At 44.7% G+C, this 23,624-nt stretch overlaps 1 protein-coding gene across 2 annotated transcripts in view; it reads left to right on the forward strand.

The window, feature by feature from the left end:
- The window catches only part of Gcn1 (GCN1 activator of EIF2AK4), a 64,128-nt gene that overhangs the window by 2,450 nt on the left and 38,054 nt on the right, over positions 1 to 23,624 (forward strand). For both annotated transcript variants that reach the window (XR_002394489.2, XM_004843682.3), the window contains exons 2-18: positions 3,013 to 3,115; positions 7,484 to 7,547; positions 8,281 to 8,412; positions 8,880 to 8,988; positions 12,714 to 12,812; positions 12,902 to 13,036; positions 13,789 to 13,857; positions 13,982 to 14,090; positions 14,761 to 14,835; positions 15,194 to 15,322; positions 15,807 to 15,857; positions 16,185 to 16,283; positions 16,526 to 16,699; positions 19,312 to 19,464; positions 21,266 to 21,358; positions 22,511 to 22,586; positions 22,732 to 22,891. Coding sequence is in view for 1 of the 2 variants with exons in the window: in XM_004843682.3 (XP_004843739.2) it covers positions 3,013 to 3,115; positions 7,484 to 7,547; positions 8,281 to 8,412; positions 8,880 to 8,988; positions 12,714 to 12,812; positions 12,902 to 13,036; positions 13,789 to 13,857; positions 13,982 to 14,090; positions 14,761 to 14,835; positions 15,194 to 15,322; positions 15,807 to 15,857; positions 16,185 to 16,283; positions 16,526 to 16,699; positions 19,312 to 19,464; positions 21,266 to 21,358; positions 22,511 to 22,586; positions 22,732 to 22,891 (1,830 nt within the window). In the remaining variant the exon portion in view is untranslated. The remainder of the gene's footprint in view (positions 1 to 3,012; positions 3,116 to 7,483; positions 7,548 to 8,280; positions 8,413 to 8,879; positions 8,989 to 12,713; positions 12,813 to 12,901; positions 13,037 to 13,788; positions 13,858 to 13,981; positions 14,091 to 14,760; positions 14,836 to 15,193; positions 15,323 to 15,806; positions 15,858 to 16,184; positions 16,284 to 16,525; positions 16,700 to 19,311; positions 19,465 to 21,265; positions 21,359 to 22,510; positions 22,587 to 22,731; positions 22,892 to 23,624) is intronic.

The raw sequence follows: 23,624 nt of genomic DNA on the forward strand, positions 1-23,624 counted from the left end.
ATTGCACTTTACAACTCCAAGTTAGAACTCAGTGAAGGGCCGGGGATTTAGCTCAGTGGCACTGCGCCTGTCTCGAAAGCTCAAGGTCCTGAGCTCAATCCCCGGTACCAGAATGAACAAACAAACAAAACAACAACAACAACAAAAAGAACTCAGTGGAGAAATGTCTTCAGTATTCTGAAGGAAACTGATTCAGCCTATAGTTCTGAGTCTAGACAAATTTAAGTGTGAGGCTGGAAGACTTTCAGACTTGCAAAGATGCCCCAGAATGGAGGATGTCCTTCACATAGCCCAGGAAAGAGCATATTTGCAGAGTGATAAACTGTACCTTAATTGTAGAGGATCCCCTTTGGAATTGTGGCAGGAGAGAAAACTCTTGAGAGAGACTCATTCAGGAAGCTAGAATTTTCTGTAATACTTGAACTGCAGGTATTAGACAAGTAACTAAAAGTTTGAGTAAGAATAGATAAAACAAGCTGGGTGTGGTGGTTTGTGCCTGTAATCCCAGAACATAGGAGGCTAAGGCAGGAGGATCGCCTTGAGTTCAAGACCATCCTGGGCTGTAATGAGTGTAAGGACAGCCTGAACTGCATGGCAAGACCCTGTCTCAAAAAAAAGAAAGAAAGAAAGAAAAAAAGATAAAATAAGGCAAACTGGGGTGAGGTGGGAACAGGCAGTTAACTCCAGTGGAATAAAAACTGGGAGGGATAGTCTATTCATAGAAAGAAACATAGTTTATTCACAGAAAGTTGATAACTATGATCCAAACACCGACTAGTCCACGTTACGAAACTGGGAACTTAATGTTGGGAAATAGGGAGGGTGTGTGGTTGGGTCAAAGAAAGGTGGAAAGACAGTAAAACTGAAAAATCAAGAAGTACTAACATGAGGTTGTTACCTTTGTACTTACATGTATGAAAGTAAGTACTGAAATATTAGCCAAAACTAACAACTAACACAAGAGGTTATCCTTGGGGAGTGAGGGCAAGGAACTAGTTTTTATTATTTTATTTTATTTTATTTTTAAGAAACTAGTTTTTAATTATAAACCTCCCAGAGTGTGTGTTTTCTCTCTCTCTCTCTCTCTCTCTCTCTCTCTCTCTCTCTCTCTCATCTTTTGAGACAGGTTCTCACTGTGTAGCTCTTGAACTCACTATGTAGCCCAGGCTGCCCTTGAACTCACAGTGGTCCTCCTGTCTCTGCCTCCCAGGTGCTGGGATTACAGGTGTGCACCACCACACCTGGCAACTTTTCTCTTGAATTATGTGCATCTATGACTATAAAAACAAAGGACAGGGCAAATATTCACAAGGGATGTAGCTCAGTGGTAGAATGCTTGCCAGGCATGCTTGAGGCCCTGGGTTCAATCCCCAGTACCGTACTTGTCTCCATCCCCTCCTCAAATTAAGCTGGGTATGGTGGTGGACACCTATGATCCCAGCACTTGGAAGGCAGAAGCAATAGGATCATGAGATTGAGGCCAACCTGGGCTACATTGCAAGACTCCATCACTGGAAACAAAAGGATATTTTAAAGTTAATAAATAATAAATCATGTATGTAGAAATTTGGACATCAGTTTACTCATTGCTAAGAGAATTACAGCAGACATTTAAGCCTAAAGAAAAACAGCATTGGGCCGGGGATTTAGCTCAGTGGTTTCGCCGCCTGCGCAAGCGCAAGGACCTGAGTTCGATCCCTGGTACCAAAAAAAAAAAAAAAGAAAAACAGTGTTATTTTGTTTTATCAGAAGAAAATGACAACACTAATATATTGGTTATATGAATCTTATGCCCTGCTGTATCACTTGTAAATCCACAACCTGTCCTCTGTAGCTTGTAGAATATTGCTCAGGAGATTTTCCCAGGTTTTTACAAGTATTCACAAACCGCTCCCCTCCCTGGGTTCCTAAGCAGGGGGCTGCAGCTGTGTTAACCTGGGTGGCTGTTAAAAGGCAAGGACTTATTAGTTTATAGACTTCAGTTTATAGAGTTTCTTGGTTTCAGGTTCAGTTTCAAAAATGCAGGTGCTCTGACCCTCTGCTCCTCTCTGGGCAGTGACTTCCTGTCTTGGAGATGATTCCTTCATCACTGATAAGATGGGGCTACTGATGTTTCCCTTGCAGACTTAGCATTCGTAGCCAACTTTGTACTCTGGATGGGAATAAATGCAGTGTGCATTCTGTGTCACTAATCTCTATAACAGTTGAATGAAGTAGGTCCTTTTATCTGCATGGCATAGATGAAACGGAAGATCAGGAAGTGACATTATTTCCAAATTCCTACAGCTAGTAACGTGCAGAACTGGGATCTAGCCTCTTAACTTTTCACTTTTAGTCAATGTGCATATGTTCTGCTAGACTGGTCACTATGGGAGGCTAAAGTGAGGTAGGGTAAAAGGAACATACTGGGCCATCCCTAGATTTTGGGTAGTTCTGAAAGGATATTTTCTGATCAGATATTTTTATGTTTTGCCTTGCCTCTTTGGGCCCGGGTTAAGGTATATTGACTGATTGGATTAAGGTCTTTTTTTACCCCCTTGTGATTCTGGGGATAGAACCCAGGGCCTTAGACATGCTAGGCAAGCACTTAACCACTGAGCTACATACCTGCTGGTTGGATTAAAATAGTACATCTTGGGCCGGGGATTTAGCTCAGTGGTTCCACCACTTGCCTCACAAGCGCAAGGTCCCAAGTTTGATCCCTGGTACCAAAAAAAAAAAAAATAGTACCTCTCAACTGGGCATGATTTTGCCCCACAGGAGACATTTGACAGTGTCTGGAGAAGATTTTGTTACCAGAGGTGGGTGGTGGATGAAGTACTGACTGCTGTTAGTGGTAAAGACCAGGAATGCTGCTAAAAATCCTGCAGTGTGTAAAAGTAACCCATATAACAAGAAATTATCCATCCCCAGAGGTCAGTAGTGTGGGATTCCCAGCATATGCACACTCACATGTACACTCATTGTTTTCTAATCTGACTGAAATTGTCTCTGTGGGCTTTGTCTTCACAGGTTTCTGAGACACTAAAGCGTTTTGCAGGGAAGGTGACAACAGCCAGTGTGAAGGAACGGAGAGAAATCCTCAGTGAACTAGGGAAGTGTGTTGCTGGAAAAGGTATTTATTTGTCATCATGTAGCCTGGATACTGTTTTATTTCAAAAATAAATTGTAGCTGGGCATGGTGGTGAACACCCATAATCCCAGCACTTTGGACTGAGGCAGGAAGATGGATCCAAGTTCGAGCCCAGTTTTATACTACATAATGCGTTCAAGGCCAGCCTGAACTACATAGGTAGACCTTGTCTCAAAAAACAAAAGAACAAAAACAAACCAACAAAAAAAGTTGTATACTCACCTTAGAACTGTGATCTTCTTTTCCCTACTTTGTATACCTTCTGCCTTCACTTTCTTTGCTTGTTACAGTGTGCCTTGAAACATTTTGGATTAGTGGAGAGTTTATCCAGTTAGGTATCAAAACATTTTACAGTTGTAACCATTTTGATTGAAACCCTTTCTATGGGCGGGGGGTTTAGCTCAGTGGTTTCGCCGCCTGCTGCGCAAGGACCCTAGTTCAATCCCCAGTACCAAAAAAAAAAAAAAAAAAAAAGAAACCTCCTCTAAAAGGTACCATCAGTCTTTCTTTAGTATAGAGAACAAAAACATTCTGTATGTGATTTGGGGCATTTCCCCTCATGTGTGTTCTTGCAAATCAGCAAGATGATGAGAGGTGATTGGTTAGTGAAGGATTCCAAGATCCAGAAAGTGTGGGAGACATGTTTTCTCCTGCCCTGTTGGAGTATTCATACAAGATGTTTCGACTTTATTAAGCTTTCTTCAATGAAGTGTTTTCCCTGAGATCTGCCCCTTCCCTGGGTGGGGGTGGGTGGGGGGAATTAAATCCAGGGTTGCATTACCACTGAGCTACATCCCAAGCCCTTTTAATTTTTAATGTTTTGGTGCCAGGAATCAAACTCAGGATATTGTGCTTGCCAGGCAGGCGCGGTGCCACTGGTCTACATCCCCGGCCCTAATTTTTTATTTTGTGACACTAAGTTGCCCAGGCTGGTGTTGAACTTGTGATCCTACTGTCTCAGTCTCCAAAGTAGTAGCTAGGGTTACTGGCAAGTTCCACCATGTCTAGCTTGAACTTCTTGTTTGCTGGGAAAAGCTGGGCACATCTCATCCTGATCCTGCCACATAATAGAAGGATGCCCTGTGACATTGGTGGCAAACCCACGGCACGCATGCTGCAGTGAGCTGATCGTATCATTGAAAGCTCTAAAAGGTTTAGCATCACTGCCCTATGACTTTCCAGGGTATACAAGACAGTTTGTCTTCATTCAGTAAATCCTTGCTAGTTTTTTGAGTTTCCCTTTGGTGTGTTTGTCTTACTCTACGGCATTAGTTCTCACAGTGTGGTCCCTAAGCCTGGCAGTCAGGAAGGCAGCCAGCATCAGCATGAGCACCATCTCAGAACCTGTTAGAGAAACTTTCAGCTCCACCCTAGTGGTGTAGTCAGCAACCCTGTTCGGCGTTGCCTGAGCCCCCCAGGAGAGTCCTGTGTTTGTTCTAGTTTGAGGATAGTGGCTCTGGAGTTGGGTCTTCCCTTCTGTCAGCTTTCACTTCGCAGTGGTGAAGAGCCTACTTCCTTCCACTTTTCCACTCACCTTCCCATTTGCTGCTTCTCACCAGCCATTGTCTGGGTGGCATACCCAAGCTTGTTAAAGCACTGTGTAAATGAAGTAAATTGTTGTGTGTGAGCTTCTGAGACATTCTCCTGTGTATTCACGCTTAAGTGTGTGAGTTTTATGGCTTCCTCAGAGTCTTTCTGGTTACTTTCTCAGCAGGGTTCTGGTTAGTAAAAGCTACATTAGCCACCAGCTGTGCATACCTGCAGAGCTGCAGCGATCAACTCTCCTTGTGAAATAACTGCCACATGCTGTACTCCCTCTACCCACCAGTTCATGGAGTGAAGAGTTTGATTTGTATAGGTCAAGCTTATGAACTACTAGGGACCTTTTGAGGGTGATTTTATTCTTCTTTTACCCTGAAAGCTCTTGATTCTGGATGGGCTGTATTTGTGAAGTGCTTAGTAGCCTTTGATGTGCAAGTTGATTGGGGAAAATTAACTACTTCCTTCATGAGATCATTAATTCTCAGTTTCCTAATTTTCTGAGTCCAAGGAGGAGCATAGTGGCAATTATTTTGACCTCTATTTGTTAGGGAACAGATAGCCACATAAGTCAACCAGAGTTAGGGTGAGATGTTTCCAGCCAGGCTAAGGAGTTGAGGACTTGTTCAGAGCTGTCTAATCCTGGAGGCACTTGGTCTACCTCGCCCAGCTCAAGGCCTCTGTACTGCTACCCTCAGTCTCACCTGCACAGATTTCAAAGACCTGCTGAGGCAGCATGTCCTGTGTCTGATCTTTCCTCTAGTGCCAGTCAGTGATGGAGGGCTCAGCTGGGCTCTGTGTGCTGGCCATGGCTCTGCCTCATCTGGGCTGTGTGACCTGGCTCTTTCACTTCTCTGAGGCTGTGTCCTTGCATTGAACCACTGTCATAGGGTTGCTGAATAAGTGTTTTAACAGGTTGCCTGGCTGTGGTGTGCTCGAAGTGTACATCAGCTGCTATTATTGCCATTCTCTTAGTCACCACTAGTTCCTGGCCTCATTATTTTCCTCAGGTACTGAAATAACTAATAATAGTTAGATGGACTAGTGCAGTGTTGAGACCTGGGGGAACTGGCTACTGCACCTCATTCATTTCCCTTCCATCCTGTGGGACCTGAAGTGTGAGACATCATGCGATCCCTTCTTCGCTTCCTGCTCTTGTGTGCCCCCCATCTTTGTCTTGTACTTCTCACGCTTCTGTCATCTGTGTGCTCTGGTCTGACATGGAGTACTTGCCGCATATTTCTTTTCAAGACTTTTTTGAGACTGTCTCACTATGTAGTTTAGGCTGGCCTCAAATTCATGGCAATCCTCCTGCGTCACTCTCCCAAGTGCTGTGATTACAGGTGTGAATGACTGTGCCTAACTTTTATTTATTTATCTTTGTTTTTTGCTTCCCAGGTTTCTTGAACACTCTTGTTCAATCAAACTGCCTGTTTTTCTCTGACTGCTTGAATTCTTGCTGCTTCTTTTCTTTGTGCTTAATAAAAGACCACTTTATGCTGATTGAAATAGTATGTTTTTGAAATGCTTAAAGCAGCACTAGTTAAGTGCCAGGTGTTAAAAGTTCCTCCATCTTTTCTTCTGCCTGTACTTTTGCTCATGTTGTTAACACTACTGAGAGCGTGCTTCTCTCTTTTTCCATATAGCCTTTCTTTATCCTATAACCTGCTGATCTACTAGGCGAAGCTTTTGGGTCCTTCACACATTCTGAAAACACTCTACTACGGGTGTTTTTCCGTTTTCTGGCTTTTCATAGTACTTTAATCTTGTACTTTTTTTCTTTTGAGATGGGGGGGGGTCTCACTATGTCAGCCAGCCTCAAATTCCTGCGCTCAAGTGATTTTCCCATTACAGCCTCCCAAATATCTAGAACTATAGGAGTACAGCAGCTTGTACTTACTGTCTGTCTACCTGCCTACCTACCTACCTGTCTACCTACCTATTTGTTTATTTATTTTGGAGATTGAACCTCGAGCCTTTGACTGAACTATATCCCCATTCCCTTTTATTGTATTTTGTTTAATAATTAATATTGTTTCCTTACTGTCATATATATATATATTTTATTTTTTAAATTTTGAGACAAGATCTCACTAGGTTGCCCAGGCAGAACTTGAACTTTCCATCTTCTTGCCTTAGCCTCCAAAAGTGCTGGTCAGGTATGAGGCACTGTACCTGGCTTTGTATTATTTTTTTAACTGTTACAATATTTGTAAAGGTACACAAATCACAAGCATCCAGCTTGCTGAATCATCACAAACTAAACAATCTAACCTGTAACTAGCACCCAGATCAAGAAGTAGAATAGCTGGGCATGGGGGTATACCCCTGTAATCCCAGCACTCAGAAAGCTGAGGCAGGAGGATCCCTGTGAGTTTGAAACCAGCCTGAATTGCATAGCTAGACCTTGTGTCAAAAAACCAAAAACTCCAGCAGAATAGTTCTGGTGTTCCTGAACCTTCACTCCTTAGAGAAGATTTTGAAGCTACTGGTATACTGCCTTAGTTTCATTTATTTAGCAAATGGCTACCTAAAACTTTTTTATTTTTATTTTTTGGTACCAGGGATCGAACTTGGGACCTTGCACTTGGGAGGCAGGTGGTGGAACCACTGAGCTAAATTCCCAGCCCTGTAGGAGTTTTTCCTAAGGTCCTATCTTGTCATTGCTTTTTCCTCCTGGGGATTTTATCCTAAATACATGGGGAGAGTTGAAGTGTCCAGTGGTAGAGTTCCTGTCGGCAGAACGACTGGCTCAAGCAGATACTTACTACACCATTTTTATTGACCAATCTCTGTGATCTTTGATTTCAGATCTGCCAGAGGGAGCAGTAAAAGGGCTCTGCAAATTATTCTGCTTGACTCTGCATCGATACAGGTGAATCCCAGCTAGAGGCCCAGTGTCCAGAGCACTTTGTATAGGGATATGGTGTTAGGGTAGTGGTTGGTGGAACCAGATTACTTGGGTCTATGCTGGGTCCTGACAAGTTACTTAACCTCTGTGGGCCTCAGTTTCCTCATCTGCAGAATGGGGCACAGATTTTTTTTGGTACTGGGAATCGAACTCAGGGCCTACTGCTTGCCAGGCAGGTGCTGTGCCACCCCCAGCCAGAGTTGTGCTACATACCCAGCCAGAGATGGTTATTAGTAATTGTAAAGGGCTGGAACAGAGCTTGCCCTGTCTTGAATGCTCAGTGTATATATACTGTTATTAGTCATGCATATAAAAGCACTTGGCCTAGTTTGAATCCCTTATAAAAGTTCTACAGGGCTGGGGATTTGGCTCAGTGGCACTGCGCCTGCCTCACAAGCACAAGGTCCTGAGTTAGATCCCTGGTACTGGAAAAAAAAAAAAAAAGAAGAAATTAAAAACAAAAGGTTCTACAAATGTAGGTGTTGTACTTATATTCTTCATGGCTCATTCACCCTTATCAGTTACTTCTAGAACTCTGGGATGAGGTGGATTTATGTAGTAATTTTCTAATCCTGTTGATCTATTGGAATACAGTGTGATCAGTCGTTTTTTTCCAAGAAACACCAGTGTTTGGTCTAAGAAGCCCTGCCTGGCCCAAGTCCACATTACTGACCTTTCCTCTCATTCCTCCCCCTAGAGATGCAGTCTCCCGAAGGGCTCTGCAGGCAGCCATCCAGCAGTTGGTTGAGGCCCAGCCAGAGGCCACTGCTAAGAACCTCTTGCACTCTCTGCAGTCTTCAGGGATTGGCTCCAAAGCAGGTGTTCCCAGGTAAGGAGTAAAGGTCATCCCCCCACCCCCCATTGGTGGAGTCCTAATCAGGTAGGCCAATGCACAAAAGCCACACTGAGCAGGTATGAGTGCACCTGGCTCTTAGCCCTTTGCACTCTGAGTGGAGGGAGGAGCCTGTGTGGCCAGTACAGTGGAGAGAAGCACTTGCCTGAGGATCAGGGCTGGGAGACCAGTGGCCACCAGTGGCAGCAAGGCACTGGGTGGGAAAGCCATCTTTTTGTTTTTATAGATACAAGGGCCAAGAGATGGGACTTTGGCTAATGAGGCCTGGACTCCTTGTCTTGAGTTACCAGAAATGATTTGAGTGGGTTTCAAGTTCCTACCTTGTCAGATCAAGGGAGGGTCCTATGTACCAGGTGATCTTCGGGGTGAACATTTGTCCTCCAGATGGAGGCCGATGCTCTCTACTCATCCATCTCCCCCTCTCCTTTCCCTACTCTCTTCAGTAAGAGCAGCGGCTCGGCCGCCTTGCTGGCCCTGACTTGGACCTGCCTTCTAGTACGCATTGTCTTTCCCTCGAAAGCCAAGCGACAAGGAGACATCTGGAACAAATTGGTAGGTTCCCAGGTCTTTGGAGCAGTGATGGTCAGCTTTCTGCATGGAGTTAGTGTTTAAGCACCTCCTCTATGCCCAGGGCTATTCCAGGTGCCAGCAGTGAGGCACTTTGAATTGTCTTGAGGCATGTGACTTTGGCAGATGGGCACAAGGGCAACATAATCACATTTGTCTGTTCCTGAAATGTTTCTGAGCTTCTCTGTGTCAGGCACAGTGCTAGTCTTTGAGAATACAGTGATGAACAGGAGAAACATTGACCCTGCTTTCATGGCATGTCTGGAAGACATGATTGGCCAGACTAGTGAAGACAACCAAAAGGCAAGGAAACCAGAAAATATAATAATGTAAATCATTTTATTTTTTTCAGCCTAATCATTCCTTTCCCTGTGTTTGGATTTCAGTGTTGCATTGGCTAATGAAATGGAATTCCCTGCCATGTATTGTGGTCCTTAATTCTCTTCTTTCTGTGCCTGCTCCTTGCACATTTCTCGCTTTTCCTTCTCACGTGTCTGTTAACCAGAGATGGCCTAATACACCAAGTGAGAAGATTCTTTTTTATTTTAATTTTTTTTGAAGCAAAACCTTTATTGGTACATTTTAGATATATATAATGATAATGCTCATGATAGGGAATTTTTACTTGTACATGGTATTATCTTGCTTCTTTTTTTCCCATCCCCCTCCTTTAGTCCTTATTTACAAAAGCTTTGTTTCCATTTTTTCCAGAAGGTTCTTTTGTTTGTTTGTTTGTTTGTTTTTGGTACCAGGGATTGAACTCAGGTCCTTTCGGTTGGGTTTCGAGGCAGGTGCTGGAACCACTGAGCTAAATCCCTGGCCCTTATTTGTCTTTGGTTTTGTTTTGTTTTGTTGTTTGTTTTTTTTTTTGGTACTGGGGATTGAACTCGGGTCTTTGCGCTTGTGTAGCAGGTGGCGAAACCACTGAGCTAAATCCCCGGCCCTGGTTTTTGGTTTTTTTGAGACAAGGTCTCACTATGTAGCTCAGGCTGACCTTGAACTTGCTGCAGTTGATCTGAGTGCTAGGATTACAGGCATGTGCCATCATGCCCAGCTGAGAAGGTTCTTTTGAGTGACTAGATGTGTTCAGTGTAGGTCAGGAGGAATGGTTTATGGTTTAGTGTAGAGGAGTCTGTGGATCTTGCTGTGGATCTGATTTTTGGCCATGAGATTTAGCCAAATCACTTCACGTCTGAACCTGTTCCCTTAACTGCACAATGGGGAAAAGTACCACCCCACCTGCCTCAAAGAATTGCCTTAAAGACAGACTCAGTCAAGGTGTGAAATGGTTGTAGAAACTGTAGAGTGCTCTGTGGGTAGGTATGAATGAAAAGTGGTGTTGGAAAGCCAAAATGCCTCTCCATGATACAGGCAGCAGGTTAGACAGATAGATGGCTTTATCCATGGAAACTCACCTAGCATCATACCTCTGGGGACAGTGATAGAGTCGCCTTCAGTGATTGATTAATGATGGATCAGAACACTGAAACCTCTCAGGTAGTACAGAAGCTGTTGTCGGTTGAGCTGGGACTCTCTTGGGCCCCCTTGGAGTATGGGGTTCAGTGTTAACCACAAGGCTTTCTCAAGATGGTTCATCCAGGGCAAGCTCACTGGCTTCCTTCTACTGAATACTCACAACCGTTATCTGAGGCTGTTCAGCCTGCCTGGAGGCGTCAGCCCAGGAGTGGTGTTTTGTTTTTGTTTTTTTTTGGTACCGGGGATTGAACTCAGGTCCTTGCACTTGTGCAGCAGGCGGTGAAACCACTGAGCTAAATCCCCAGCCCAAGGAGCGTGGTTTTAATGGGACAGTCAGCAGGAGCTTGACTGTCTAGTTTTTCGGTGTCTAGAATCTGGATTTCTCCTTTGCTGTTGCTAATGTCAGTTATACAGTCAGGTTGTAGTTCATTCCATCACTCCAAGTACGTGTTGAGGGTGTCCCATGTGCTGGGCACTGTTGTAGAAGCTGGGCTGACGTGTGGACAAGGCAGAGAAGCATCTTGCTCCCATGGAGCTTGTGCTCTTGTGGACAAGATAGACAAGAAACAAGTCCACAGCACACGCCTCTAATCCTAGCACTTGGGAGGCTGAGGCAGGAGGATCACAGTGAGTGCAAGGCCAGCCTGAACTACATAGCAAGGCCTCATCTCAATCAAAAACAAAAACAATAAACAAGTCCACAAATATTTGAACATAAAGTAGTGCTGTGCAAAAACAGGGTGGAAGGATGGAGAGAGTGGTGAAGGGTGGTGGGAGGAAAGTTCTGAGGAGGTGACATTTGAGCAGAGACCTGAAAGATGTGAGAGGACAAACCATGCCCAAGTCAAATATTAGGGCATTTTAGGGAGATGGAACAGCAGTACAGTTCTGAACGTGGTATCAGCAAATTTAAAAAACTGATTTTTGGGAAAGGGTCTTGCTGTGTAGTTCAGGCTGACCTTGAACTCATGATCCACCTGGGATTACAGGCATGTACCATCATTCCTGACTAAATAAACTTTTTTGCAGTGCTGGGGATTGAATACATGCTAAACAAGCTCTCTACCTCTGAGCTGTATCCCCAATCTGGTTTTTTTCTTTGTTCTTTAGTCATAGAGTTTGTTCCAGGGTAGCATATAAAGAGTTTCTCATTCTTTGTGACTATTTACCAGTCCTTTGAATGTACCACGGTACGTATAAGTAGTTTTCTTTTTTTTTTTTTGAGACAGAGTCTAACTAAGTAGTTCAGGATGGACTTGAACTCACTATGTAGTCCAGACTGGCCTCGAACTCATGGCAGTCCTCCTGCCTCAGCCTCCTGGGACTACAGGCATGCGCCATCACACCTGGCTTGTATAAGTAGTTTTTTATGGGTAGCTGTTGACATTATTTATGATCTTTTATTGTTCCATACAAGGCTGCAGTAAATAAATTGTATGTATGGCATTTTGTACATGTGCAAGTGGAATTCAGTATTGATGTCATAAGCATATCCTTTTTCTCAGGTGGCAGATCACACTGCTCACCAGAGACTGGGCGTTTGTGCAGGTTCAGTCTCTGGTGTTTTAGTTGAGCACCTCTTATGTACCCTCCTCTGGGTGGGACAGTGAGCTCTATGCACTCTGAAATCAGTGTTTCAAGTTTCACTTCTACGTCCACAGTGCTTGGCATAATGCCTGCCATTTAGTTACTGTTCAGTAGGTATTTGTGGACTTAATGAAGAACAAGTCAAGGGAGATAAGTATATGGAAAAGAATGCTTGTTCTTTTCTGGGATAGCATCTGTTTTACTGAAATAATTTGTTCATTAGTTCAGTATCTTCTTTTCCTTCTGGATTACAGTGTGCAGGAATATGCCTCTGACTTACTCTCCAAGTGTCTTCATTGTCTGACTCGTAGTAGGTGCTCAACAAATATTTATTGAATAAATGCTTGAGTGAACAGTGTAATTAGAGGACCGGACTAAGTGCGGGGTGGGGAGGGAGTAGGGGTGGAAGGGAGAGGATCCTGCTGGGACCGAGTGGAAGAGGCCCAGTGGAGATGTAGCCAGAATCTAGAGGGCCTGATAGTTCTCTGACAAGCTCTGTGGGCCACAGGACCCTCACTCCCATACTGTGTTTTTTGTTTTTTTTTGGTACTGGGGATCGAACTTGGGACCTTGCGCTTGCGAGGCAGGTGGCGGAACCACTGAGCTCCCCAACATGTTTTGACCTGAGCCTTTCCTCGTCCTGGCAGGTGGAGGTACAGTGCCTGCTCCTGCTGGAGGTGCTGGGTGGCTCCCACAAACATGCTGTGGACAGTGCTGTGAAGAAGCTCATCAAGCTGTGGAAAGAGGTGACAGGAGCCGCCAGGAGGTGGTGGGAAGTGCTTCTTCCATGGCCCTGCTGGCATCTTATTCAGTTGCTTTCTACTTTCCTCTTCAGAACCCTGGGCTGGTGGATCAGTACTTGTCAGCCATTCTCAGCCTAGAACCCAACCAGAACTATGCTGGCATGCTGGGGTTGCTGGTGCACTTCTGCACGAGCCACAAGGAGACAGACGTGGTCAATCGCCACAAGGCAAGTACCAGGTGTGGTGACTGTGGGTTTGCCATGTTGTACACTGGCTAGAGGGAAGGAATGGGATCTTGCTTTGCCCTTTTTCCCTGAGCTTTTGATCTCATCTCAGATTTGTTGGTTTTCTCAGACAAGACCCTGGCCTTTTGCCCTTATAATGAACTTCAAGGAATTGGGAAGTTTTCCTGCCGTCTGGCTTGTGGAGAATCCTAGTGTAATTATTGGGATGATAGATTGCTTGTTCATGCTGACATTTATTCACCCCATCAAGCACATATCATGTGCCTAGTACTGTACAGTGAGCAAAGGAGCTGTGATCCCTGTAGAACTAAGTCTGCAAAGGAATCTGACCTTAGATGGGTCGTCATCTAGTTAATTATAACTGTAATTAGTGCCCAAAAGGGGAAGCACAGGAAGCTGTGATTCTTGGCAACAGGGGAATCTGAAATAGGCTGCAGGTCAGGGAACACATCCCAAGACTCTCAGAGTATAAAGGGGTCAGCAGGTGAGGAGGAGGTGGTAGCAGGTAAGGAAGAACATTTTAGGCAGAGAAGGTAGCCAGCCAATGGGAAGGAGTACTGAGGAGGTAAGTGGGGTTGGTAGGTGTGGGTGAGATGAGAGTGGAACCTGTGCTTAACACTGAGATTTGGGGATATCGATTTATGGTTTTTGGAGGTTCTCCCACAGAGATAGGTCTTAGGCCAACTGTCAGGCTCTTTAGAGGATCAGGGTTTAGCCAGATCTCTGTCCTATAGAGTGCCCTGCTGGATTTCTATGTGAAGAATGTCCTGATGAGCAAAGTAAAGCCTCCGAAGTACCTGTTGGTGAGTGGGCACCTTGCTTGCCTGGATGAGCCAAATCTAGTTTTATATTCTGGGACTCTGCACTGCCCTTTATTCCTGACCTATTCCCCCAAGGGCTGGGTGCCTGATTCTTTTCTCCTCATAGGATAACTGTGCCCCTCTGCTCCGATACATGTCCCACTCGGAGTTTAAGGATCTGATACTGCCCACCATACAGAAGTCCTTACTGAGGAGTCCAGAGAATGTTATTGAAAGTAGGTTCCTGTTGAACAGGATGGTGGGAGGGAACCAGTTGCTTGATGAGCTTTATTCCTGATTCTTTTTTTTTTTTATTCTTGATTCTCTGCAGGAGTAATTGTGTGTGTGTGTGTGTGTGTGTGTGTGTGTGTGTGTGTGTGTGTGTGTGTGTTGGCTTGGGTGATATTGTCACTGTTATCTTGTTGGGACCTTGAGAGAGAGTTCAAGGACCCTTTTCAGAATATGATGAAGTCATAGACTTTCTTGTTAGAAGAACACACCAAAGTATATCTGTTTAGAATGCATATAATGTTAGAGGTTCAAGAACCTTCTGGAGACTTTCAGACTAAGACCCTTTTCTTGAGACAGTTTGGACTTGGTGTGAAGGTGGTTCATGAAACCATGAGTATGAGGGTTGAGTCTCAGTTCCTGCTTATCTTGGTAAGAAGTTTTGGTGGAATGCTGGGGCGGGGCAGTTTTTTTGCTAACTGGGAAAGAGCTGGTAAGTACAGCTTTTCAGCAGAGCTGTGGTTGAAGGGTGTGACCACTCCTGCAGTCTTGTAGAGGTGAAGGATGGTCACGTTCCATGAAACTAAACAGCAGGCTTGGTGGCATTTGCTGGGGAGTAGGGCACATACAGGCCTTGATCCCAGGGACTGACATGGGCGGTGCTTTCTGTCCCCTTAGCCATCTCCAGTCTGCTGGCATCAGTGACACTTGATCTCAGCCAGTATGCTCTGGACATCATGAAAGGCCTGGCTAGTAAGTATTCTGACACCTCTCCAGGCTCAACGTATGTGGGTTTGGATGTACTTGTTGGAATTCTTATTATAAAGAGGGTAGAGGACAGCTCAAGTTAGAAATAAGACTTTAATTTTGCCTACGTGGACTGAGTTTCTTTTTTTTTTTGTGGTACTGGGGATTGAACTTGGGTGCTTTGGCATGTGAGGCAAGCGGCAGAACCACTGGGCTAAGTCTCCGGCCCCTGAGTTTCTTTCTTGAGGTCCATTAGAATGAGAACAGATAGCCAGGAGCGAAGAGATGGGAGACTGGGAAAGACAGACTAAAGTCTGGATGCTCAGCTCCTGGCAGCCCCTGAGCAGTGGGTCTGTGTGTCCAGATCAGTTGAAGTCCAACAGTCCCCGCCTCATGGATGAAGCCGTGCTGGCACTACGCAACCTGGCCCGCCAGTGCAGCGACTCCTCCGCCACAGAGGCCCTGACCAGGCACCTATTTGCCATTCTTGGAGGTGAGCAGCTTTCTTGGCCTTGAAGATGGCTGAGGTATGTCCCCAGTATTCCTTTGGGCCCCAGATCTGGCATAAACTTGATTCTGTGTCTGCTTGTGGTGAGGTGGTGTGTCCAGGGATATGCAGAGCAGTGTAGATGGCAATCTTACCATTTTTGTGTTGAAGTCTATATGTTTTTGTATGCATGGCAGAAAAATGAAAAGAAATGCTCCAAGATATAAATAATGTCTGAGTAGTGAGAACATGGATGATTTACAAATTTTTTTCTTATGTATTTTTTTGTTTCTCAAGTATTCTGTAAGAAGATAGTTCATTTTTCAGTCAGAAAACAAGAAGCTAATACATGTTATTTTAAACCCAGCTTCACACCAGGAAGGCTACACCTGGGGTCTGCGGGTATTATATGTTACCTCATGATAACCACCGTTCACCTTCTGGGGAAATGTGGCCGATGGGAATTTAACTTTTGCCTCTCTCCTCTCAGGCTCAGAGGGAAAGCTGACTATTGTAGCCCAGAAGATCACCGTCCTCTCAGGTACGGATTCCTCCCTGGGTCCTAGAAGTGTGGTTGGTACTGAGGGAGATTTAATGTGACTCAGATAGGTTGAGTCCTTTGGATCCTGACCTCTCTGATCATGCCATCCTGCCACCTACTGTTCTTCTGCGTGCCAGCCTGGCAAGAGGCCTGGCTTCAAGACTGTGGAGAGAGAATTGAGGGACAATCAGTAATGGCCAGGGAGAGGCATGGCTGGGGGAACCCAGAAGAAGTTTGTGACCAGTGTGCAGAAGTGGCAATGGCAGGAAGACTTGCCTGCTGTGGTTTTGTTTAGATGAGCAGCTGAGGAGGGAATGTGCTTTTCAGGGATTGGGAGCATCAGTCATCACGTGGTGTCTGGGTCTTCTGGTCAAGTCCTGAATGGGACCGTGGCTGAGCTGTTCATTCCATTCCTCCAGCAGGAAGGTAATTTTGTACAGTATGGGGAATGTGTGTTCCAGATTTGTCCTTGGCTGTGGTTTTTCACAGTTGAAATCTTCTGTAACCCCTTTCTGAAGCACACCTCCCTCAGTGAGCAGGGCTGGGAATTGTCTGAAATGTCACTGCTTCCTTTTCATGCTACTCTAGCTTGCTTTCTTGTGTTATTTGCAGTGATTTGACGTGGTTACAAGATGTCACACTGCCTAGACTTTTGCTTCTTCTTCTAGTGCACGAAGGCACCTTGGTACATGCTGTCTCGATCCTGGCTCTCTGGTGTAACCGTTTCACAACAGAAGTGCCCAAGAAGCTCACCGACTGGTTTAAGAAAGCTTTCAGCCTTAAAACCTCCACCTCTGCAGTGAGGCATGCCTACCTGCAGTGTATGTTGGCCTCTTTCCGAGGTAAGATACCTTCCCTGAGCCAGTATCCAGGCCTCCCCTGCAGAGGTGACTGAGTCTTCAGGGCATTGTCACCATTACAGGCTTTCTCTTTTAGTTCAGCTTGTTTTGCATCTTTTCCTCTGAGCATCTAGGCCTTTGAGTCATCTGTAAACCCCAGAATCAGGGTCCCTTTTCTTATCCAGTACTTGCTTCTCCCTCTGTGGGACCCCCAGTCAACTTGTCATTGCATTTTCTGAGATCATGAGGAAAGGATTCTGACAAGACCAATTTAAAAGTTCCAACTTGATGTAAACTGGACTCTGGACATACTAAAAATGACCACTGCCCCCCCCGCTTCAGTGCTGATACAGCTACTATTATGGGATAGGCATCTACCTCTGTTCCAGGCAGAGCTAGAGGAGACTTCAAGTCTGTATAGGAGCTGGATTGTCAAGCTATAAGCCTCTAATCTTGACTTGTACCTCTGAAATAGGCTTGTATTTCTTTTAAATAACCTTTTTTTTTTTTTAAGATGTGGTCTCACTGTGTAGCCTAGCCTGGCCTTAAATGACGTGGCCTTCCTGCCTCAACCACCTGAGTGCTGGAATTGCAGGCATACACTATCACAGGCAGCCTAAATAATCTTGTTGTTGTTTTTTGGTTTTTTGGTACCAGGGATTGAACTCAGGACCTTGCACTTGCAAGGCAGGTGCAGAGCCACTGAGCCAAATCCCCGGCCCCAGCCTAAATAATCTTATTTCTTTTAAATTAATTAATTTCTGGTACTAGGGATTGAACTCAGGGCCTTGCATTTGCCAGGCAGGCGCAGCGCCACTGAGCTACATCTCTGGCCCCTTCTTTAAAATTTATGATGAGCTATAATTAAAGAGTCGTCTAGGAGGGCCAGGGATTTAGCTCTGGTTCCGCTGCCTGCCTTACAAGTGCAAGGTCCTCAGTTTGATCTCCAGTACCAAAAAAAAGAAAGAAACATCTAGGAGACTGGAGAGGAGAAACCCTTCTGTATGAAATGTATCTTGTTTGATGAACTCAGTACCCACACATTACTTGATATAGAAGAAGAATATCATCAGAGGAGATTTCTGCACTGAGTTGAGAATAATAAACACACTTCCAACTCAGAGTCATAAATCACCTCTGTGCAGTGGTTTGTGAAGTTTATACAAAGCCACAGGTAATGCAGATTGAAATCATAGATTCCTGTGGGTGGGAGTGTACAATTAATATATTGTCAACTTGGGGCTGGGGATTTAGCTCAGTGGTTCTGCCGCCTGCCTGGCAAGCGCAAGGGGCCAAGTTTGATCCCCCGTACCAAAAAAACAACAACAACAACAAAAATATATATATATATTGTCAACTGGGGCCAGGGATTTAGCTAGTGGTTCCGCTGCCTGCCTCACAAGTGCAGGGACCCAAGTTCGATCCCTGATACCAAAAAAAAAATATATTGTCAGTTACCTTAGGAGTGTAGTGAACTCATATCCATGATTTTAAAACAGTGTCTGTATTCATATATCAGTTTTCGTTTTTACTGTGTTGATCAGCCTCGATTTTAGATTGCATGGTAAATGGCACAGGCTTACTTTAACCTGGTCTCTTCAGCTTATGTTAGTTTGGCCCTATGCTTTTAAAAGTAAACATAGGACTGGAGATTATAGGTCAGTGGTAGAGCACATCTAGTATTTGTGAGGCCTTGGGATCCATCCCCATCACTGCAAACAAACAACAAATCAACTTAAAGGAAGAAAGATTGTTTTGGCTCATGGTTTCAGAAGTTTCCATCCATAGTCACTTGGTTCTGTTATTTCTCGCCTGTGGTGGGGCAGAGCATTATGGTAGAGAGGGCATGGCAGCCAGAAAGCAGAGTGGGAACACCAGTGAGCCTGTGCTAGCAGGCTTCTTCCTTTCTTTTTTCCATTCAGGCACCCCTTTTCCTGCAAGTGCCACCCACATTCAGGGCAGATCTCCCCCAACAGTATGTTGTCCCATATGTGAATCATCTTTGGAAACACCCTCATAGGCACAACCAGACTGTGCTTTACTAATTTCCTAGGTGTTTCCCAATGCAATCAAGTTGACTATCAAGGTTATCCAGTATGAAACATTTCTTGGATTTCAGTTCATTTCATTATCTGAAGTAATGGCTTCATTGGGCAGTGTTCTGGTATATCCAGTTAATAGTTATGAAAACATGCATTTAACTACAGTTTTAACTCATTTCTTCTTTTTTTAAAAAAGTGAGTAGTTTGGTTTATAGGTTTAGTTTTGGAGTTTGAGTCCAGAGGAGAGAAGAGTACTAGGTAGGAATTGATAGGCTTGACATTGGTGCTGGCTCTGCATCAACTAGCTGTGTGACCTTGGAAACTCACTGTTTCCGGATCCACTAGATGAATGGATATAGCTGGACTATTGGATTAATAAGAGCCCCTTTACCTCCAATTTTATGGTTGTAGTTAGATTTAAGCCCCAGATTCTAACTCCAGTTCTTTGAGATATTTGACAAATTAACTGAAGGATTTTAGCCAGTTTACACCTGGGTGGATACTCCTTTCTCAAGTAGTCTTGTCACCCTTGAAGATCAGGTTGTCCTGTAAGGTGCTTGTCTCTCTCCACAGGTGACATACTACTGCAGGCCCTGGACTTACTGCCCTTGCTCATCCAGACAGTAGAGAAGGCAGCCTCTCAAAGCACTCAGGTTCCCATCATCACGGAAGGAGTTGCTGCAGCCTTGTTGCTCACAAAGCTTTCAGTGGCTGACTCACAGGCTGGTAAGGTTCCAGAGATGTTCAGGATATTGATGACAAGGGCGTGTTTCAGAGTCCTGGGGAGGAGTGCCTTGATGTTTAGGATCAGCTTGTCAGCCACAGGGCTGCTGATCATCTGAGGGAGGGGCTTCAGGATCTCACTGGGCAGTGGGAAGGATGCCAAGGGACTCTGTTATTGTCCTTCATTCTGCTACTCTGAGACATGGCCTTGTAGATGATACTCAGACTGACCTGGGTTTAGTGTCAGGGTTTTTTTTTAATTGCTTATATATCCTTAGGGTGTAAAATTTAAAAAATATAAAATGGTATAATGTGAAAAGTTTCCCCTTAGCCCTGTCTTTCAGCCACAGAGTTCTCCTCTTTGGACAATATTACCAGTTTCTTGTCCAGATACAGTAAAGTGTGTAATGAAACGTGCTGTGTATTCCATATTATGTCCCGAACATACCTTGGAAATAATTTTAGATCATGACAAAAAGTGTGCCTTTTCATTCTTTTTTATGGATTCCTAGTATTCTGTGCTGTCTTTAGTTCATCTCTGTGTTAGCGTTCCATTGCCCCACATCAAAATAAAATAACTGAGAAATCCATCAAAGGAGGAAATATTTTCCTATCATAGCCCCAGTCACTTAAAGGGCACCAAGTCATTAACATATGGTCCTTTAGGGGTGTCTTAGTCACTTCATCACTGGGACACAATACCTGACACCCACAACTTAAATGAGGTTTATTTTAGCTCATGATTTTTAGAAGATTCGGTCCATAGCCAGCTGACTCCAAGGCAAGAAGGGCACGATAGAAGAGTCTTAACAGAGGAAAGCTGCTCATGTCATGGTGGTCAGGAAGCAGAGAGAGAAAGGAGGAGGTAGGGAGGGAGATAGACCCTTCCAGGTCATGCCTCCAGTGACCTGCCTCTTCTAACCACGCCCCACCTCCCAATAGCACTCATCAGCTGAACTCACTGGTGGATGAACCAGTGACTATAGCACCCTCATGATCAGCCACTCTCCAAAAGTCCCATCTCTGAGTACATGAAAGTTTTGGGGGACATTCTAGATCCAAACCGTAACAGGAGAACACCTCAGATTCAAACTATAGCAACCCTTCACTTCCTGCAGGTACACACACCTAAACTTTCTGTAGCAAGAAATGGAGTTCATCTCTCTTCATGTATTATTGTGTACCCACCATGTGTATGCTAAGGCCTTTGGCTACCTAAGGGGATGCAAGATGAACATGAGCTTGCTTCATCAAACTTCAGGGTGCTTATTACTACTCTGTAGCAGGAGGAAGGAGATACAAAGATAACCTCTGTAGTTTAATGCAATATGTGACATTAGAGCAGTTTTAAAGGGAGATTGCTTTGAATTTGGGGGTAGGTGTTGAGAAAGGGTTCATGAAGGAGGAGGCATTTAAACTGGAGCCCTGAGGGCAAAGAAGGATCTCACTTTCATGAGGGAAGAGCCATCTGTGAGTCCAAACAGCCCCAGTCACGGAAGGGCAGGGCAAGCCCCAGTGGAGGCACCTCAAGTATTCAGTTTGGTGCCTGGTTGGGTGGGAATCTCAGAGGAGAAACTGCTTGCTGGGGCTCCTGTGGGGAGCAGGGAACCACTGGAACCTTTCATACAGGAAGTGATGGGACAAAGATTGAGGTTAGTTCTTCAAACAGGAGAGCAGTGAGCCTAGGACTGACTTACCCTAGTCAGAGTCCTTCACAAAGCCCACTGCAGCAGCTTCAAGATAGAGCTGCCCAGTCCTTGGGACCATGGTGTGTGGACTGTGGGTGACTTTTGGTTTCTTGCAGAGGCCAAACTAAGCAGTTTCTGGCAGCTGGTTGTGGATGAGAAGAAGCAGATTTTCACTTCTGAGAAATTCCTGCTCATGGCCTCAGAAGATGGTAAGTTACTTGGAGCCAAGTCTCTTGGGAGGTCTTCAGAAAGAACCCTTCCTTGACCACCTGTTTGGCCAGTTGGATCTGCAGAAGCCCAACCAGAGCAATTTAGCCAACAGCTTGTCGTTGGAATGAATCCATTTCCATGGGAAGTGTCAGGCTGGGAAAGGGGGGCGGTGCTGAGAGAATTGTAGAGATAGCATTGACGCTCACAATATTAGCTGTAATTATAGCTGATTGGGTAATTGGTGCTGTGTCAGGTTTTCTTGTGTTAAGAAGAGCTGAGAAGTGCTGGTGGAGTGTGTCAGGCTCTACTCCCCCACTACAAGACATAGAAACTACTGCTTTTTCTCCTAGCAGAAAAGAAACAGTTGATCTCTAAATGTATGTGTAAAATTCTAGGTTGCCTCAGAGGAGTCTGCCACTAATTAGTGATTTGAAAAATCTTTTGACTCACAAATCACAACATCCTATTAATAAGCTACAACTGTTAGTCACTTCTTGTTTTTAAAAAAATTGTTTTAGTCAGTTTTTGTTAGGAAATACATTCAACATAATTAAAAAATAAAAGGTACAAGAGTGTCTATATTGAAAATTACATGCCTATTTTGATGTCTGGTTAGTCAGTTATGGCCATAGATAGCCAAGTTTATCAGATATACACGTGTATATATGTAAACAAGTAAATAACTTCATGTTTTAGTTTTCTACCATTTTTCTACAAATGGTAATGTATCTTTTATATTCACTGCCTTCTAGTCTTGGAAATCAATTTCCAGTGTATGATGAGCTTCCTCATTTCTTTTGTAGAACTTTGTAGTAATTTTTTTTGTTTTGTTTTGTTTTTTTGGTACCGGGGATCGAACTCGGGACCTTGTGCTTCCGAGGCAGGCGGCGGAACCACTGAGCTAAATCCCCGGCCCCCCTTTGTAGTAATTTTAATTACTAAAAAAGTATACTTTTCCTTATTTCAAAATACCTGTGTCCATAATAAGCAAATAAGGAAATAAAAATGAGCTGTAACTTCACATCCAGTCATAATCATATTTACATTTCATTGTTAATTTTCCATTTGTTTATGAGTGTGTGTGTGTGCACGCATGTGTGTACATATACTTGTTGTAAAAGAATATTTTCACTGTCTCTTCCCTCTCCTAGCCCTGTGTACCGTGTTGCATTTGACAGAGAGGCTTCTCCTGGACCATTCTCATAGACTCACCGGCAACAAAGTTCAGTACGTCAGGGTTGCTTACCTTGTCCCTTGGGCCAAACAAGGGAGACTGAGACAAGAACCTGAGAAGTGGGGTGTGTGAAGGGTTGGCTGTAGAAAGCCCTGTCCCCCCAGCTTGCCCCAGGGCCATCTGTTCCTGTGCTTGCAGGCAGTACCACCGGGCCCTGGTGGGGGTGCTTCTGAGCCGCACCTGGCATGTGCGCAGGCAGGCTCAGCAGACGGTTCGGAAGCTGCTGTCCTCTCTTGGGGGCTTTAAGCTGGCTTATGGACTCCTGGAGGAGCTGAAGACTGTCCTCAGTTCTCACAAGGTGAGGGTTTCTGGACCTTGTAACTGGGGCTCTTGGACCCACTTAGCTGACCTGCTTGTGTCCTAGGGGTTTGGCTGGGCCACCTCTGGGTTGTTCTCTCATGCACACTCTGATGCCAGAATCTTCTGCCTTGCCCTAGAGCTTCAATAGCATCTTTTTTCATACAGTTTTTTCCTTTCAGACTCTTTTCTTTACCTTCCCATCCTTTTTGACCTGTAGCTCAGCCTTTTTTTCTTTGAACCTCTCTCTTGATTTTAAACCTTTAATCTTTTTTTTTTTGAGACAGGGTTTTCTGTGTAGTTCAGGCTAGCGTTGAACTCACTATTTAGCCCAGGCTGGCCTCAAACTCATGGAGATTCTCTTGCATCAGTCTCCCGAGTGCTGGGATTACAGGCATGCACCACCATGCCCAGTTTAATAATTTTTAAAGCATTTTCTACCCGTTCTCTCTTATGGTTTTTCATAGTATCTTTCAGGCAGATAGGGCTTCTAATCCTTATATGAGCTGTCCAGGGTTCCAGAAGCTGACTTGGCCTCCCCAGATCTCTAGCCAGTGGGAGGAAGACCTGGGAGTAGACCCTAAAGTCTGGGCTCCTGTTTCAGTGCCCTATGTCCTGTCCCTCACTGCCTTCCTCCCTAAGGCAGCTAGGAGCCTGTGGGCCAGTGACAGCCTTGCAGGCTTGTGTTGGGTCTCCTGGACCAGTTTCCATTTCCTTCTCTTCCCCACGGACCT

Source organism: Heterocephalus glaber, unplaced genomic scaffold (genome assembly GCF_053883595.1).
Source record: "Heterocephalus glaber isolate CG9 unplaced genomic scaffold, H.glaber_assembly_v1.0 deba00001687, whole genome shotgun sequence".
Taxonomy (NCBI): domain Eukaryota; kingdom Metazoa; phylum Chordata; class Mammalia; order Rodentia; family Bathyergidae; genus Heterocephalus; species Heterocephalus glaber.